At 35.6% G+C, this 18,254-nt stretch overlaps 4 protein-coding genes across 4 annotated transcripts; 1 reads left to right on the top strand and 3 right to left on the bottom strand.

The window, feature by feature from the left end:
• The first annotated feature begins 562 nt into the window (after positions 1–562).
• On the top strand, positions 563–4,140 carry LOC111809670 (deSI-like protein At4g17486). The gene is made up of 4 exons (XM_023696050.2): positions 563–1,081; positions 1,878–2,139; positions 3,053–3,120; positions 3,653–4,140. Exons 1-4 carry the CDS (start codon positions 947–949, stop codon positions 3,932–3,934), a joined length of 747 nt encoding a protein of 248 aa, XP_023551818.2. The 5' UTR covers positions 563–946; the 3' UTR covers positions 3,935–4,140.
• Positions 4,141–4,465: 325 nt separating this feature from the next.
• Positions 4,466–5,619, bottom strand: LOC111809672 (uncharacterized). Its single transcript, XM_087117351.1, has one exon. The coding sequence runs from the start codon at positions 5,460–5,462 to the stop codon at positions 4,809–4,811; it is 654 nt and encodes a 217-aa protein (XP_086973477.1). The 5' UTR covers positions 5,463–5,619; the 3' UTR covers positions 4,466–4,808.
• A 4,811-nt stretch (positions 5,620–10,430) lies between these two features.
• On the bottom strand, positions 10,431–13,114 carry LOC111809669 (beta-carotene hydroxylase 2, chloroplastic). Its single transcript, XM_023696049.2, has 7 exons — positions 12,574–13,114; positions 12,408–12,467; positions 12,242–12,313; positions 11,813–11,947; positions 11,512–11,637; positions 10,947–11,003; positions 10,431–10,824 (listed from the first exon to the last, which is right to left on the bottom strand). Exons 1-7 carry the CDS (start codon positions 12,961–12,963, stop codon positions 10,732–10,734), a joined length of 933 nt encoding a protein of 310 aa, XP_023551817.2. The 5' UTR covers positions 12,964–13,114; the 3' UTR covers positions 10,431–10,731.
• Positions 13,115–14,948: 1,834 nt separating this feature from the next.
• Positions 14,949–17,424, bottom strand: LOC111810654 (putative serine/threonine-protein kinase At1g01540). The gene is made up of 7 exons (XM_023697396.2): positions 16,791–17,424; positions 16,435–16,542; positions 16,227–16,352; positions 15,932–16,093; positions 15,540–15,663; positions 15,216–15,425; positions 14,949–15,126 (listed from the first exon to the last, which is right to left on the bottom strand). Exons 1-7 carry the CDS (start codon positions 17,399–17,401, stop codon positions 15,094–15,096), a joined length of 1,374 nt encoding a protein of 457 aa, XP_023553164.2. The 5' UTR covers positions 17,402–17,424; the 3' UTR covers positions 14,949–15,093.
• Between the last annotated feature and the right edge of the window lie 830 nt (positions 17,425–18,254).

Here is an 18,254-nt window from a genome sequence, read left to right as displayed (position 1 = left end):
TCAAGAAGCTTTACATCTCTTATTAGTATATGGTCAGCTATCTCTCGAGCACAGATTTAAGTTCGACTTCAATGAAAAATTAATACGAATCATCCAACAACATATCTTCATGGACCAAGAACTACGAGAAAGTCCTATGCTTTCTTGGAATTGAATTTCTTCTTTATTTTAGCTAAAAAAAAAAATTAATAGAAATAATTTTAAATTTAAAAAGGAAAAAATGGAACTCATAAAGATTGGTATTTAATATTCCTAACTAAATATTTTTAAATCTCAAAAACTAAAAGAAAAAAAGAAAAGAAAAGAAAATTGTAAAAGAATACGAATAGACTAAAGAGTTAGTGCTGAACTGTCAATGAAGACGACGAGATGGGGCCCACTTGTCCAACTCATTTCAGACAATGAGCTTACTCCGTCATCCATCCTGCAACCTGGCACCGACTGCCACGCCAGCTGTGCTCCAGTCCAATTTCTGAATATTCTCACATTCCCAAGGGCAAATTGGTAATCACACATGACTCTTCAATCATTTCGGAGAAAGGGAAATTATCATAAAATCCTTTATTTTGAAAATTTTTAAATGCAACTTCCAGCTTTGATGCGAATCGGAGATCCAATAGCGTGTGTTCCAAAACTCAATCTGAATTCCCTCTGTTGGAGTTCAAGAAAAAGGAAAGGAGTAACCAGAGACAGAGATTTCGATTTTCGAGGCGGAAGATTTTGAAATCAGAGACAACGAAGAGCAAATCATAGTGAAGTAGAAAGATAACGGTGGCTGAAAGGTTGTTTTGATTTCATTTGAATCCAATTGGTACAACTCATTTTCCAACTGAGAGACATTGCGAGGCAAGTTGATTTAGGGTTAGGGTAATTTTGTTTCAAATTCTGAGAGAAAAAGAGCACCAGGTTTACAGTTTAGGGTTTTGGTTTGCGTTTTTCTTGAAAAATGACCGACGTGATACTGCACATATACGACGTCACCAATAGCGGATCAGATAAGACCAACAATACAATCGTTAATATCAACAAGATCTTCAAGGATGGAATTGGTCTTGGCGGTATCTTTCATAGCGCTGTTCAGGTTTGCCGCTTTCTCCTTTGTTTCTTTTGTATTTACAGGTTTTTGTAGACTAAGTAGTGATGGTTTCTTTAGTTAATATTGTTACCCTTAGATTTTATTTCCCGTTAATCCCTATGTTTCTCAGTTGAAGATGAACAATTGGTATCTTCATTGGTTTGCAAGTGTGAATGTCAGTGTGGCTCTGTCTTATTTTAGCGGGGGTATCTGTCTCCAGTGGTTTTTTATATGTTGCTCTGATCCAGGTGGATATTTTCTTTAGTAGAGGTAGAGACTATACCTACTGAAAATGTATTGTGTTGGTTCATTTTGGACTTTTAAGAGTTTGTTAATTCTATTTATTTCAGTCAGAAATTGTTCTTGTTCAGAAGAGGTTGGACTCTGACTGGACGCCAAAACTTAATCTAGATTGTGAGATAACGTTACTTATTTTATCTTTACCTTAAGACATGTGGAATCTTTTGCAATAGATTGTTTAATCATTTATCCACTTATGTTTTCACTCCCATTCTGGCCATGAATAATCATAAGCATGTCATATACGAGTTTTATTCGACTACGTGACATTTTGCAGCTAATATTTTCTTCATAGAAGATATTAAACATTACTCTCAAACTTGTTTCTTATATAAAGAAAAAAACAAAAAAAAACAGTACTCTCTAACAAATTATAAGGCTATTGAAGCTCACACCCTTGTGCTCACTGCCAATCACATTTTCCTACCCATAATTCCCCTACGTAGACTTGTGACTTTTACAGGTGAACGTACTGTTGGATTAATTGTGCTATGCCCTACAGGTTTATGGAGATGATGAATGGTCCTTTGGGTTTTGCGAGCATGGAACTGGAGTTTTCAGTTGCCCCTCTGGACAGAACCCAATGTACACATATCGTGAAAGTATTAACCTTGGAAGAACAAACTGTTCAATTTTCAAGGTGAATCAGATTTTAAGAGAACTTAGTAGAGAGTGGCCTGGAAGTTCATATGACTTGCTATCAAGAAATTGTAACCACTTTTGTGATCAGTTCTGCGAAATGCTCAATGTATCAAAGCTTCCAGGTAATGTGATCTGAATGCATACCATTATGATCTATAATATAAGATCTTTGTTCTGAGACAATTTCTCTTAGCATTTGAGACATTCACTAGATTCATTTTCTGATGCTTGTGGAGATAACCAAAGAAATACTTTTACATCTATTAGGTTTGCTAAATTGTTGTTAACATGTTAACCTCCTTCATTGGCCTCTCAGTATATATTTGCATCATCATGGTTTTAATATAATGTTTTTGTTTTGTTCTGCTTTTAAATGCATCACTTTTGATGAAGAATGGCTTATATTGCTCTAAGAAGCTCATTAAGTATGTCAATAATAAGTGCATTACTGGTCTTCAATAGATATTTAGGCACCTAGTCTGAGGTTCAATTCTGCAGCAAGGCAAACAGAGCATTTTGAAGTCTCACAGAATTGTATAACAGGCTTTTTTATATGATTACATCTTGTGAGGTTCATGGCTCATTACTGAGTTTAGGGGGCATTTGAAGCATAGATCTTACCAAATACATCTTCATTTTCTTGCTATTTCATCTCTCTCTCTCCCTCTCCAATTTTAGTTTTCCTTCTATTAAATTATATGTTCTCTTCTCTGTCATTCTTATTTTCTGTCTTTGCAAGTCCATGAAAGTTGTTACTTTTTCCCAGTCTTTTCATCTCCTCCTAACAATTTCCTGCTGTTGGTTTCCTTTTTCCTCGTTTCTCCATATCTTAGTCGATAATCCTTGTAACAAGCGGTGAAGGGTGTGAAAACAGTGAGAGTAACAAGAATGTAGTGGTTGTATGATGAAAATTACTTGATGGGGAAGGATTGTGGGTGTGTGTGGGGACTTCCTCTTTCCTCGATTTTAACTAGAGGATGTTAATTAATTTTTGGTAGAAAAAAAAAAAATCTGATAATGTTTATCCTGTTGTAGGTTGGGTTAATCGGTTTGCCAATGCTGGTGATGCTGCACTGGAAGTAGCTGGAAACACAGCAGTTCGTGTAAGTTTTACTGCAACATGTAACCGCATAACATTTTTCATGTTGCAATTAGACTTTTTTGGACTGAGGGATCACACAACATGTTGCATATTCTTTGGAGAATTTTACCACAACTTGCATTTGCTCAGCCCTTAGCATATTGGCACATTTCAAAATGTTTCTTTTTTAAAAATGGGAGTCCAAATCTTCTTGCTATTATTAGGTATAAAGTGTAAGGGATGGATGATCGATTCATGCACAAGGGTTATACTGACTGGTCTGCAGGCTATACGTTCTTAAGACTATATATTTTCATATGTTGGAATTTGGTCAAAATTTTTGCTACCATTATAATTTCCATTGTCTAGATGTGTGTAATTTTGGTTTTTAAGATCCTAACACTCATCAACTAAAAGCTAGACAATTTATTCCCTTTGTCAGAGAAGAAAATGTGATTTTTTACTTTATAAACTTTATGCAAATGGCTCAGTAATTATAATAAAATCTGCAACGAGCTAAATGTGGTTTGTTGGTTTTTATCGCGTTATTGCAGTTTAAACAGGCAAAGACAGAGATCGTATCGGCCAGCAAAGTGGCTTACCGTTTTCTTCTAGGGGCCACGAACAACGTCTTGTCTTCTCCAGACTCTACTAGTGATTCGAATAGAGGTGCTTCTAGATTTCAAGCTGCATGGTTTAAGAATCTTATTACTACTGGTGCCAAACCATCGAGTAGTTCAGAAATAGGGAGTCAAGTTGAAGGTGCACAGCAACAACGCAAAGCAAATGAAGAGTCACCAATGTTGCTCAATTCCCGATTGCAGCGTGATATATGAAAGTGTGCTGGAATGTTGTTAGGTACAAGTGAAAATCGTGTTGATGAACTTAGGTTTATTTGTTTCATTAAGTGTAAAATTTCATTTTTATTACTGAGAAATATATTGATTTGTGTGCGTTTATGGAGCTGCTCCTTCTTTTGCATCTGATGATATTTTGTGCAGAACCCTTCAAGTCAATACATAGCAACCCATTTCGTGGTTCATCTGATTTGCTTGGAAGTTTGGTCTTTTCGTTTCGGACAAATTTTGATGGAATCGTGGTACCATCTTTATCCAAATTAGCTCTTTTATTCGTTTACCTGATCCTTATCCAAATTTGGGCTCAAATGGTGGGGAACTAAATTTTGGTTATAACTTCAATGTTTTGCTGACTAACATTTGTGGAAGAAACCAAATTTCACTAGCTTTAGTCATCTATCACAGGTTTTCCGGAAAAAAGAAAAGAAAAAAAAAATCAGAAAATCCATCCTGAGTGAGTACATACCTGAAAATCTGAAAGAATCTGAAGTAGATAATGTTGACAGCCAGTTAAGTCATTGAAGCATAACATTTTCTATAATACAAATTCTTAAAAATACAATTCAACAAGCCACAAGACTAATGATCTGAGTGAACGGAGTTTAGCAAGAATGCATTCAAACTGCTGCTGAGAGTGCCCTTTGAGCACATCAACACAAACTGCATGTTGAATTTGCGAGCTTAGGGACTGACGATAAGAACAACACTGCGTACAAGATAACTTAGAACTCCCCAAAAAAGACAGACTAATCTCCCGGGCAAACGGCAGGATTCAGGTCAACCATAAAGAGTTAAACAATTATGAGAACATGTACAAAACCAAACTACCACCATTTCAAATGTGTGGTTTAAATTACATACCCCTTTGCATTCTGTCAAGGATGTCGATTTCTTCATCCCCGTCTACTGCAATTTGAAGCGAAGAGACAGACTGAGCTGCTATAATACCAGCAGAAATCTCACTTACAGCACCATCAACTTGCTCGAAACATAAGGCATGGTGGTGACCTTCAGCATAAGGTCCAGCTGAGACTGACCAGTAGTCATTCCGAAATCCGTGCCACGTTGATCCAAATCTATTGAGATTAGAGGTCCACCTACTCCCTTCAAGGGAGCACCTCCCGAACTCCTGCACTGGAATGCCAGGTCTTGTAACATTCATTACGTGGTCAATCTGCCCAGGGCACTCCCAAGGGTTGAGACCGTCATTTTTCAGAAAAATCTTGTATGAGTCATCTGAGTCTTCACCAATGAGGACATGCAGAGCAACAGCCTCAGCAATAGCAGCACCTTCTTCATCTAGCCTTTGCTGTTCTTCCTTCTTCATTTGTTTTTTCTTTTCAAGTTCAGATATAATAGCTGCTGAAGTAGCAAGGGCTTTTTCTAACCGCCTCTTTTTCTTCTCAGCTTGTTTCTGACGATCCAACTCATCCTTCACCTGCTTCTTTTTTGCTTTCTTCACGACAGGTTGTCCTTTATTACCCATACTAGTCACAAAACTAGCCATACCTAACTAATCTTTTCAATCACTTTTTCAAAGAACTAGTTGTAAGTAGTATATATATCCTCGCAATTGTTTCTCCATCCTTTCATCATGATACTGTAGAGTCTATAGAGGATCACTCTATTAAAATCTACTATATTTTACTATCCTAAACATTACACCCACTCAGGTCTGTAGGAATACCTCCTTTTCCTGACAATGCAATCCCAGACAGAGACAACAGGTGACAGCAAAAGAGCATACTTGTAAGAAGTTACAGAACCACCTCTCGGCAACAGTTGCCTTAGTTTTCCACAGCCTTTCCACTTATCCATTTTGTACATATCAAATGTACCAAAAGATGCTTTATATTCCAACGGTAGCAACAAACAGAAAGCTGTCTAAACTGGAGCAACTCATGAGCCCTTCCTGATGGCTGTGGATTGAATAGAATAAACTAATCAATAAACTTCACTAGAAAAAGAAAACACAGAAACCTGCTTGTTATTATAAGCTCATCCAACTGCTAACAGGTCAAACTACGTAATAGGAACCCAATAAAGAGAACAATAATATAATTGAAGGCCAAGTACTTAAGTACTTCTAAGGTAGCAGCAAAAAACATGGGTAAACTAAAGTTGCTACAGGCATGAAAGAAACAACAAGCATTATGCCGATACTTTAATGCAGAGATCATGAAAAACTTATATGGAATGATATGAAGGAATGTTCAATGGCATTAAAAGCATAAACTGCATATGTATAGTAATTATAGAATTGCATAGTCATTTGCAGCCTAAGCCTCACAGCTTAAGTTCGTGGTCACAAGCTTGTACCCTGATCTTTTCCCCTTCCATGCAAATTCACTTACATCATCCTTCATTCACACATACAACATGTGATCGTTCAAGAAGACATTTAACATTCAAAGAAGATAATTGGATGGTGGCGGGCATTAAAGGATAGTACCTAAGACTATGTATTTTGAACTTGACTAATTAGAATTATCTTCTTTGAATTAGTCTTAGGTACTATCCTTCTCGTTAAACCATAAGCTTAGGCGGGCATTAAAATAAATATGTTAGAAACCTGAGTCATGAAGCCAAGCAATTAACACCATGACAAAGAGCCATTCATAGTGAATAGTGATCTACATCAAATATGGAAATGTGAGTTTTAAACGTCTTACGCTACTTCCACAAACAATGACACCAGATCCAAATATACTAAACGCAAACGTGATGGTAAAGGAAAAAAAAAAAAAAAAAACCAGACAATTCAATTCTAATTCATCACCGTGCAAGAAAAAAGATAGATGCTTGGAAGCCAAAGCAAAAGAAAAAGGAATTTGGGGATCCATCGCATCTCTATTTGCTGCAGCGCTAAAACATGGTCCAGGATACCCAGATCACAGAATTTAAACCGTTTGATCAGCGAAGATGAATCAGCATAGAGGGAATGTTTAAAACCTAAAGCAGATATGCACAAGTGGAATCAAATGATATACCGGCTCAACAAGAGTACGCCCAAAGAAAATTAGGGATCAGATCATGTAGCACTGGATTCAGAAGCGATTCATACACTTAGTGGAGAAGAAAACGAAAGCGAAAGACGCAGACAACAGAGGAGTTCCAGAAGTAAGTCGTGCAGAAGGAACATGTGTGAGGAATACGATAAAATATTCAATTGGAGGATCAAATAACACAGAAAAGAGAAGCTAAACCTTTCAGAATGATAGACAATAGAAAGAGGTCCACATCTCCATTATCCCGATCTACGAAGTGAAAGCCCCAAGAAATTTAGGGTTCAGATTTTGCCGATTTCAGATCCAGAGAGAGGAAAGAGAGAAATGGAGTAACAAAAGATAAATAGTAAAATAGAAAAGAAAAAAAAAACAAAAAAAACTGACTTGCCGAGAGAGTGAAGATAATTCCTCACAGACAAATAAAAAATCACCACGTGGCATATGATGGCTGGCTTTTATGTAAAAGTAGTAGTAGGGGGCATCTAAAATTATCTGGCTGACACCTTCTTGGCGGCTCGGCTGCCCCACTTCCCCACTTTATTTTGCTTACACTTCTCTTCCACGCATGAATATATTCTGTTTTACTAATTAAATTTAGGGACTAATATTATTGATTTTTTTAAATGATATTTTATTTTAGAATATTAAAGAGAAAATTTTGAATAAAGGACGCCCTTCCATTTGATGGTTGGTATGAAGAAAAGAGAAATATTTTATATTTTAGAACACAATTATTTAATCCAATCATTCTGAATTTTTTAGGTGTCAAATGAAACGACAGCGTATTTCTAGAAATAACTAACTTGACCTATTTTTAGAATTTAAAAACATTAATAATTATACCCAAGAAAAAAAAAAAAAAGAAGAAAAAAGAAGAAAAAAACCTTTTTCTTTATCCTTTTTGTCTACTTCGGCCAATGTTTTGTTGATCTCAAAGTGGCTTTCATTCTTTGTTGGGTAGCAAATGTAAGGCTTTGGGTTTGCTTTAAAGGCACCATAATTGATGGGTTTGATACTCTTTGAAGGCAAGAGAGGTCACCTGATTGTGATTGTGCCCTACTATTTTCCACTCAATTTCATCTCAATCTTTAAACAAAAATATTGATTTAGACGGATGGAGCATTTTCTTATCCTCTACCTCTACCCGAGATTTTAAAAACTGACCTTGATTGTGTTCTCAGAGGCTAATAGTTGTGGAATTCCAACGGGTTTGATTCTTGTTGGAAGCTTCCCCTGCATTAAACACAATCATAATGTTTTTGATATCAGGTTAGAAACTACGAAACTTCTATAATGGTATGATATTGTCCACTTTGAGTATAAGCTCTCGTGACTTTTCTTTTTGTTTTTTCAAAAGGCTTCATATCAATAGAAATGTATTTCTTACTTATAAACTCTTAATTAGTCAACGTGGGACTTCCTCCCAACAATCCTCAACAAGTAGTTTTGTTCCCCCGCCATTCGAGAAATTGCAGCACAGAGTTCCTCGAAAGAATTCAGCACGACTCCGCTACACGGAAAAAAGTTCATATGTTGGCAAACACAAAGAGAGCTTGAGGAAAAATTTAGTAAAAGAAAGCAAAATCATTTTGCAATATCAATAACTAGAGTTAAATACTTAAGTTGTCCCATCATTGGCATATAACTTTGAAGATGGAATCATGAAAACTTAAATGATACGAAGACACATAAGAATCGCTTCCAATCTACAGAGGAATTTGAGCACAAACTAATATGGAAATCAATGTCTATGGGTTTAGTATGTGCCTGAACAACAACAGAATTCGAATCTAATACGTTGGTGCCATATTACCAGACCCTTTGAGATGCAAAATCAACAATGAAATATTAGATTTAGAATTGGCGCTGGTTCGTTCTTGTCCGAAATTCTGCTTGAACCTAAGAATGTGGCGTTATTATTTGAGTTTCTAAAGAGGTCGGTTCTGTGAGTAGGAGAAGTGGCACCGGGAAATGGACGGAAAACATGGCGGAACGTGGCGGTGCTGACGCCGGAGATTCTTCTAGAAATGGGAAATGGATGGCGAGAAATTTTCTTCATAGTTAAGTTAACTCTCGTGGTTGTCGCATTTTCTGAAAATGCGTTTCCACTAACTAAAAGAAACGTTTCTGAAATTTCTGGGCCTCTGGGGGAACAAATTGGCATTAAAGCCGTGGAATAACTTCCAAACTTAGTATTGGTTTGGTGGTAAGAAATGGGAGACAAGACTGACCTAAAATGGGACCAACGATTTCAGCCACAAAACCGATACTTTTCTCTGTCCCTTTCAATGCAAAGTGAGAAATTCCTTGCGATGAAATTCGACAAATTATTCCATCTTTGTCGCAATCTAAGCACTTCTATGTCTTTCCGAATCTAATTACAATCTTTGATTCTATTCTTCTATTCTACAATTATTGAACTAAAGAGTCTTAAAGTTACTGGTACCATTAAAAGTTGTTTGTTCTACTCGTCCGTGAACATCATCAGTGTTTAGTTGTTCATAAACTAAACCTACCAAACTGAAACAGGTAGGAACTAAGCAAGCCAAAAAGCATAAAAAAAAATTATAAAAAAAAAAAAAAAAAAAAAAAAACCAATAAAGACGTTAGAATTTGAGAAATTGGGAGAGCATTTGTCCATAATGGAGGAAGAGGATATTATAAAATATGATTAAAGAATTGGAAAGTGTTAGTAGTGCATGAACCTCCCACCCCCGAGCTTACGGCTTTCATCACTTTACAGCAATTTCCGAGGGCTCCCGAAGGGGGTGGCAATGGCGACGTGGGGTGGGGAAGTTCGTGAGAAACCGACACGTAAAACCCAATACCCCGAATGAGACAAGTGTTTTGGCTGATGTAAATGCAACCGAAAAAGGGGCACTTGATGGGGTTGACTCATCCCATCCCCTGCAACTGGATTTGGTTGCGACCTTTTCTCATACAGGTGGAGTGCATAATGAAGTAGATTAGAGTTTTCAAAGCTTTCAACTATTGTTAAAGAAAAATCAGGAGATGCATTAAAAAAAAGATAAGAAATCGGAAATCCCATAAATTATGATACTTCTAGATTCTAGGCATTTTATCAAACACATGGCGTGCAATATTTGGTTGAGTTCGTACCCAACCTTACCCACAAAGACAAACACACTAGCACATTCATTAGAAAAAGAAATTTTTGTTTCTTGCATGTGATTTAGCTAATGCAAGAAACGTAGCCACTCATAGACTCAAATAATTCTTAAATTAATCAAAAGGAAGTTGAAGAAACTTTTCACCGACCTTATTATGAAATTCCGGTGGACCCATTTCAGCACTGAACTGCTTGGCTGTTTGTCCGAAATTTCAGCATAACTCGAGAGTTCTTACGATGACTGTGGCCGCATCGGCAGGAAACTGAAAGCGGAACTAAATCGGTCATCCATTGCGTGTAAAGTTACGCTATTTACTAGTTTTCTTTAATTATTATTATTATTATTATTATTATTATTATTTATACATAATTACACTATCCCCAACCAAATTTTCTTTACTGTCACAGAAACCGGAACGGTAGAGAGCGAGTCGCAGTAAAAGTCTTCCTCCCAATTCACTCACTCTCATTTCTCTACCGCTTTGCTTCATACAGTAAAAGAAGATAAAAAAATACCACCCCCTGTTCTACATAATATTTCACTTTTCAATGTTAAAAAACAGAAAAATTACTGTTCAGGAGGCCTATATTTCCACCCCTTTGTTTTCGTCGTCTCGTTTTCACACAATATTGGTTCATCAAGAGCCGTTGATTGATTTTGTTGTCGTCAATTTTATTCTTCTGTTGATTTCCTTCTCCAATTCTTCTTGCCCTCCCACTTCCTCTAATTCCTGCACCCATCATTTAAATTTTACAAAATTCATTTATTAAAATTTTAATAGATATATATATATATATATATATATACACATGTATGTGTGTATATATATAGAAAGATAAACCCGAAACTGACCTTCGGACCTAAAAACAGTCCATATGGCACACCGTTGAACTTGTCCGAATGGTGAAGCTTAAGCCAAGACAAACAAAAACTCATAAGCTTCAATATTCAAATCAGAGATAATATTTTAATTTTAACCCTAAAAAACATAATTTAATGTGACATTATTAAAAAAGATGGAAAGTCTATGGATTCTATTATAGTTCCAAATTCCATAGCTATTTTCTTATTACAATTACTATTATTCGAGTAATTCTTTAAATTATTACAGAGATTAGTTGGCTGACTTAAAATCATATTTTTGTATCTAAGTCAATTTGACACTAATGTCTAGCTTCTCGATATTCATAAATTTAGAAATGAGGACAATTGAATTTTTTATTTAACCCATTTTTCATATAATTAATTAGCAGGAATCTACATCTAGTGATCTAAATATCTTAAGTTTTGGAACATAATAGAGATTTTGTTTGATCATTAATGAAAAGTCAACACAGTAGGGAGTAAACAGAGTATCAAATTTGAGATCAAAATAATATTTAAATAAATAAATAGAATTATAGAAATATAAATTTACCTGGTGAGCAGCAGCGACCTTTCTGAAATAGGGCACGTTGGCAATGGGACCCACAGGGAATCTTTTGTGAACGAGACCGTCGTGGACGAACATGTAGGCCATCCCAAAGACCGTAATTCCAAGGCCCTGCCACAACCCGCCAGCGTGTCAAACCTTTCTCAATACTACGTTTTCTAAGGCTAATTTTGTCATTTAACATATCATTAGCGCTAATCCCCCGTGATTAAATAACACCATTGAACAGTTGGAATATGAATAAACTGAGATTCTGAAAGATTATGAGAGAGAAAGAGAGATTTACAGCGCCGAAGCAGAGACCGGGGACGAGGCCTTTATGGAAGAAGCCGTAAGAGAGGAGAGCTATGGCGGGCACGGCATTGATAATGGCGAAGACATCGTTCAGTTCGAACGGTCCTTCTCTTGGTTTATGGTGCGACTGTAATAATCAAGATCAACAAAGTCCAAGCGTCAACGACTTCTTTAAAAAATAAATTAAATGTTGTTTGTTTGCTTCCAGATTGAACATGGAAAACGGAGATTGTTAATTAAATTTCTCAGCAGCCAATAAAGAATAATCTATGAAGAAAGGATTAGTCTAGAAATGGTGCGACTACGGCAATTACAAGTCCAAGCGTCACGAATCTATTTTCCCTTTGGACACTGTTTGTTAGATATGAAACTAAGCTTCACAGTGGATTCAAATGTTCTAGAGAGAAGAAGGATTAGAAACCTCGTGCATATGCCACAAGGAAGAGTGCCAGAGAGCCCTATGAGCCCATCTCGCCCAAAACTCCATGCCGACCTGATATTCCCAAATTGATTGTGAAAGATTAGCTTATAGCAAATCGAATTCTTCGCGAGAAGTAGAGAATACAAAGATGAAATCGAAAACGTACAGCGGCACCAACAGAGAGAGAAAATGTACCAAACATTTCAGAGAAAGGAATCTCTCCGCCCTACACACCGCCAAATTAAACAATCGCAATTCAATATTCAATCAGAAGAATACGGCGCCAATGAGAACAAAAACAATTAAAGTTTCTCGATAGTGAAAGAGAGGACCTCCATTTGCCAGTAAAATCGGTAATAAACCGCCATGACAGCCATGGAGGTAATTCCAAAACTAGACATAACCGCAGCAACAAGATAAGTGAAGCGCTCCGATCTCTTCCTTGCCAGTCTTTGTGCAACATAAGGCGATGGGATCTGGGGGACTACAATCGGCGGTTCTTCATCGGAAAGACTCTCCACCTCGCCAGAGCTATTTTGATCCTCAACGAGCACGCAGACAGTGAACAGCGTTTTTCTCCGTATCTTCCGTTGGATTCTACTGTTCCGGAAGACTGAAGGTGGAAACAGAAACGGAGTTCGAGGTTTAGGGGAGAGATGGGAGGAAGCAAGGAAGAGATGGAGTGGTTTGGGCCCTAAGGCGGCGGAGAGGGCGGCCGCCATGGGAGAGATGAAGGTGAAAAGTGAGAAGACGGTGGAAGAGGGAGAAGCTTATCGGAGAGAGGGCTTTAATAGAGGTTGAAGGAACAGAGACCACAAATTTTCGTCAGTGAAATGGGGGACTAAATTACTCTGAGCGGACAAAATGGAAGTTTGCTGCCCTTCTTTCGTTTATATACGAAATTGCCATTTTTTTTTATTTTCTCTCTCTTTTAAATTCATTTTCATTTTCCAAATTTATAATTTAACTCAAACAATATTTATCCTATGTTTTTTTTTGCTCTCTTTATTAAAATAAATTAAAAAAAAAAAATTATATATTTTTTTTATTTAATATAATGAGATCATTTGAGTGTGAACTCAAAAAAGGGATCTTGTATTTTAATCCACATATTACCTTTATTTGGCATCTTGTATCAAATTTAGAAATGAGTTGCTTTATTATTTTGTCAATTATATTATTTAAAAAATTTAACGCCTCAAAATTGAATAGACATTTATATAAATTTAACACATCAAAACAACTTTAAAAAAATAAAATAAAATAAACAAGCTTTAATATTGTAATGTCAATTATTTGTTAATTTTATACATTAATTTGACCGCAACAATTTGAAAAAAAGTTCAAGTTGAGAAAATCGGTTGAAGACAACTAACTATGCATAATGCATAATTATCTTTCCAATCTTATATTAAAAAAATGTCATTTGAACGCAATCTATAAACATTAATATTTTAATGCAGAGAGCACCAAAATAAGGTGGTTGAGTTACCTATCATTATAATATTATAATTTCAATTAAAATATTTAGAAAAATTTTGGTAAGTTGAATAACGTGATGTTTGAAAAGTTTATATTTTAGAGTACGAAGTCATTTAATATAGAGTCCTAAAGTCACTGCTATTATTATTATTTTTTTCTTTTTTTTGTAAATCGAATTAAAGCTATATTTCAATTTAAAAAATGTTAATAGTAATAAAATTGATCTCAAAACGACTAGTCGACCCAATCAAGGAAGGAGAAGAGGCAAAAAATTAAATGTGGATGGACCATGAAATGAACAAAAAGGGAAGAGAAGGAAGGGAACAATACCAGGGACTGCGAACGTGGAGTTGATGGCCGCCGTAGGAACAGCAGACGACAGCAAATCACTTAAAACGACAATCCACTTTCGTCCTCCCCCACTCCTAAAAAAACTCACCCTATTACTTCTTGCCACGTGGTGTCCACTCTCTTCCACACCCCTTCTAAAAGGGTGCACTCTATTATTGGCTCCTACGCGGATCTCTAAATTTCAATTTTGGCCATCTAATTGACACGTGGCTGTTTTGTTATCTCATGTAACACGTGGCAGTTAGATGATGTTGCTAGAGGTGAGGCGCCAGCTTCTAACTAATGTCTTAGATGAAGTGCTTGGAAAAATTGATGGCGAATTAAGAAATTCGGATTTAATTCAAATATTTTGTTTTTAGTTCCGTTAAGAACACGTTTTTTTTTCAAAAATTTAAAACCAAAGCCAATACTTACAAGCTTTTGTTATCCTTAAAATTTTATTAGTATTTTTAATACATTAAATTGGAGAAGAAAATTTAATTGACTCAATACAAAACTAAATTAAGAATATTTTGGAAATTTAGGCTTGCATCTAAAATAGTATATTTTTAGACAGTAAACCAATTATTTGTATCCAATCCCATAAAATATTACATTTTTTTTTTCAGAGTGTATAGAATAAAATAAAGTGGGCAACCTGAGAAAAAAAAAACGAATAAAATAAAGTAGAAATATTTATAAATAAATAAAATCCATAACAAACTCTATGCATTAATAATTTTGTGGTGCTGACTGGACACCGACCCACCTGGTCAATTTTAGGTGATCATCCATTAAAAAAAAAAGTAGAAAAATGGTGCAAACTTTCTTGACACATCCTAAAAGGTGTTCGTTCTTCTCTCTAATCCATATGTAATATTAAGATTACCTTTAATTTTTTTTATATATAAAAGAACTAAAATTCGACATACAGAAATTTAAAATAGGAATATGAACCAGTGTAACGTAATAAAAAAAATGGGGAAAACAAATCTGAAGTAAAGAACTCTTAGCTTAATATAATGATAATTAGCCAAGCTTCACAAGGACTCTCCCGTTCGGATTTCACCACCCTAAAATACATGTCAATAAAAAATTGTTAGTAAAAAAGAAGAAAAAAACTTAATTTTGTGTGCGTGTGTATATATATATAAATACGTACATCGGCGAGTAAAAGGTCGCGAGGCTGAAGCATGAGAAGGATTTGACCCATAGTAGGCCTGTGCAGTATGTCTGGATCAACACAGCGAAGGGCAATTAAGAGCATCCGTTTAAGTTGCTTTGAGGATGGCTTTTCTTCCAATTTTGAATCCACTGTTTCAACTGCCTTTTCACTCCCAATCATTGATTTCACCCACTCTATCAAATCTGGCTGCATTTTTCATTCAAAACCCTCCATCAATCTCCATTTCTAACACAAATTTCCACCACAAATTCATCATTTTATCATCCAATATATGACAACAAGAAAGTGTATGAAGCATACTTGTGATTGATTGCAGTTCGCTGGAGCTCTTCCCGTTATAATCTCCATGAGAAGTATACCAAAGCTGTAAACATCATTCTGTTCTGTGAATGGATTAGTTGATCCAATTTCAAGGGATTCATGCCTGAGAAAATAAACAAATTCCCTTTTAAGTAAGGGTCCAAGCCCAAGCCCAAGCCCACCACTAGTCGATATTATTTTTTTTTTAGCTTTTTTTTTTTTCGGGTTTCTCCACGAGGCTTTTAAAACACATCTGCTAGGAAGAGGTTTCAACACTCTTACAAAGGGTGTTTCGTTTTCCTCCCCAACCAATGCGGATCTTACAGTAACCGACCTTAGCCGACCTTCGAACAGTATTTGAAAGGAAAGGAAAAAAAGGTGAGACCACTAACGTTTCTCCAGCCAAAGCTCCAGCTGAGTACTCCAAAGGCAACAGCTCAACTAGACCGAAACTGGCAATCTTGGGATTCCATTGCTGATCAAGTAATATGCAGCTGGATCTTAGCCTGCCATGAAGAATTTGTGGTTCCACATCTTCGTGAAGATATGCTAATCTGCAGAAACACAAATAGTCCCTCGGTGTAATCAAATCAGCAGAGTCATCCATCACATTTCTAATACATCAATTTTCATTTCTTAAGATTCAAATAATCAAAACTAACTTAGAATGCACTTGTGGGATCTTACCCTTTTGCAATTCCTTGAACAATGTTCATCCTAATGGACCATGTAAGAGGGCTAAAGTGATTCTGTGGACATTCATGAAGCCACTGGTGCAAATTCCCGTTATCTACATTTTTATAAACAAACATCCTGTGGAAGACAAGTCTTAACAGAGGAAGACATTCACATTCATCGAAACGATTAGCCACAAAGGGTGAGAGATAGACATTACCTATTATTAGCAATTCCTTGAGTGCAATATCCAAGCAACTTAATCAGATTTTTGTGGCTAACATGCTGAATTCTCTCTGCTTCTCTGATGAACTCGTTTTCTCCAAGACTGATAAATGAGGATTACAATATGAACAAAAAAAACCTAATGTTCTTACATCAACATAAACCCTAAGCTTAGATGGAGCTAATTCTCAATTTCTAGATTCCAAACACATGGATTCAGGAGAAATACACAAATTAATATTCCAAACACATGGATTATCCGGATTTAGTAGTTAGATGTATGTTGAATTAGCGCTTTGTGGCTAATCGTAATAATCACTTTTGAGATTCAAATATTAAAACAGAACAGACCTGTTATTTGCACTGAATATCTTAATAATCACTTTTGAACCATCGACCAAATTTCCGAAGTAATCAACATCAAAATCTTCGATCCTAATGACATTCTCTCCGCTGAATCCGTTGGTTGCTAATACGATCTCATCCAATGCAAATATGTTCCTTCTCCACTGGTCCTTACACGCCGCAGGAAAGTATTGGCCGGCCGAATACTCCCAATTTGTGACGATACTACGCTGAATATTCAGACTGCCATGCCGCGGAAACCGATCTACGGAACCGTTCTTTATGTTCATCTCCATCTCCGTGGAAATCGCAGCTTCGCGATCATAGCCGCGACTGTTCCAATTCCGCCTCCGTTGACGGAAACAGACGTGAAAAATGAAGGTAAAAATGACAAGGAAAAGAAGAAATACCAGAACGGAAGTTAGAATCAGAAGCCATAGCTTGACTCCCAATGCGGTTCGGCTGGATAGCCATTCGTGAATGGAAGAAGAGTTGTACGCCATGGTGTGGAAGAGAATGAGAGACAGAGAGATGGAAATATGGAGTGTAGAATTCTTGAACAAAGAGGGCGATGTAGTTATCGAAGCAGAAGGATCAGGGAAGGAAGTTAAGATCATTACAATTCCGTCGCGTAGTTCGAATCTTTTGGTCACTAATAACTAACTAAGCTTGAGTGGCGGCAAACTCCAAAATATAAAGTAGAAATATTTTGGGTTTAAAGTTTTAAAATACCGTTAAATCTTTTTTTAAAAAAATTAGAAAAATTAAAACCGTTAGTATTTTGTTTAAAAAAAACCTTTCAATAGGGAAGACTATTTTAATTTTTAAAAGTTTAATTAATATCATTTAACTAAACATATTAATAGTTTTACTAGTACTATATTTAAAATATACCATGAAATCTTAAAGGTAGATTAACACATTTTGCATTTATAAAAAACTTACAAAAAAAAATCTTATCGGTATATGAGCAAAAGTCATCTATCGCCACTTCATAGATTAAAATTTACGAATATTTATGATACGTGGTATTAACATATTGATACAACTAAATTATGCATTTTAATTTTAGAGTAAATGATATCGCCACTTCATAGATTAAAATTTACGAATATTTATGATACGTGGTATTAACATATTGATACAACTAAATTATGCATTTTAATTTTAGAGTAAATGATCTTAACTATCATCCTAATAGTTTGATCTACAAAATATATATATATAGTTGTCTGATATATTTTTTTTCAAATTTAGAATATTTGATATTTTTGTCAACATCAACCTATGAAACTTTTTTTTTTTTGGCATCATGACTCTAGAAATATTTTAGCATTTATATTTCACCTTTTTCTTGTAGCATTTATATTTCACCTTTTTTTTGTAGCATTTATATTTGTTTTAAGTATTACCCATTAAAAAAATTAAAAGACACATTTCCTTTTCAAATAAATTCTTACAGATATAATT

This window comes from Cucurbita pepo, chromosome 14 (genome assembly GCF_057944985.1).
Source record: "Cucurbita pepo subsp. pepo isolate OVF chromosome 14, ASM5794498v1, whole genome shotgun sequence".
NCBI classification, from domain to species: domain Eukaryota; kingdom Viridiplantae; phylum Streptophyta; class Magnoliopsida; order Cucurbitales; family Cucurbitaceae; genus Cucurbita; species Cucurbita pepo.
Note: the sequence above shows the minus strand (reverse complement) of the source record. Positions and strands in the feature narration are given on the sequence as shown.

What these genes read in the sequence shown, in the direction of transcription:
- LOC111809670 (XM_023696050.2), top strand. Translation starts at nt 947, where the DNA reads ATGACCGACGTGATACTGCACATATACGACGTCACCAATAGCGGATCA. An exon ending in CAATGTATCAAAGCTTCCAG is followed by an intron (nt 2,140 to 3,052) that starts GTAATGTGATCT and finishes ATCCTGTTGTAG; the next exon opens with GTTGGGTTAATCGGTTTGCC. An exon ending in CTGGAAACACAGCAGTTCGT is followed by an intron (nt 3,121 to 3,652) that starts GTAAGTTTTACT and finishes GCGTTATTGCAG; the next exon opens with TTTAAACAGGCAAAGACAGA.
- LOC111809672 (XM_087117351.1), bottom strand. Translation starts at nt 5,462, where the DNA reads ATGGCTAGTTTTGTGACTAGTATGGGTAATAAAGGACAACCTGTCGTG.
- LOC111809669 (XM_023696049.2), bottom strand. Translation starts at nt 12,963, where the DNA reads ATGGCGGCCGCCCTCTCCGCCGCCTTAGGGCCCAAACCACTCCATCTC. An exon ending in AGGTCGCTGCTGCTCACCAG is followed by an intron (nt 11,004 to 11,511) that starts GTAAATTTATAT and finishes TCTTGGCTTAAG; the next exon opens with CTTCACCATTCGGACAAGTT. An exon ending in GACTGTTTTTAGGTCCGAAG is followed by an intron (nt 10,825 to 10,946) that starts GTCAGTTTCGGG and finishes TGATGGGTGCAG; the next exon opens with GAATTAGAGGAAGTGGGAGG.
- LOC111810654 (XM_023697396.2), bottom strand. Translation starts at nt 17,401, where the DNA reads ATGATCTTAACTTCCTTCCCTGATCCTTCTGCTTCGATAACTACATCG. An exon ending in GTTCAAGGAATTGCAAAAGG is followed by an intron (nt 16,094 to 16,226) that starts GTAAGATCCCAC and finishes GTGTTTCTGCAG; the next exon opens with ATTAGCATATCTTCACGAAG. An exon ending in GGAGCTTTGGCTGGAGAAAC is followed by an intron (nt 15,664 to 15,931) that starts GTTAGTGGTCTC and finishes TTATTTTCTCAG; the next exon opens with GCATGAATCCCTTGAAATTG.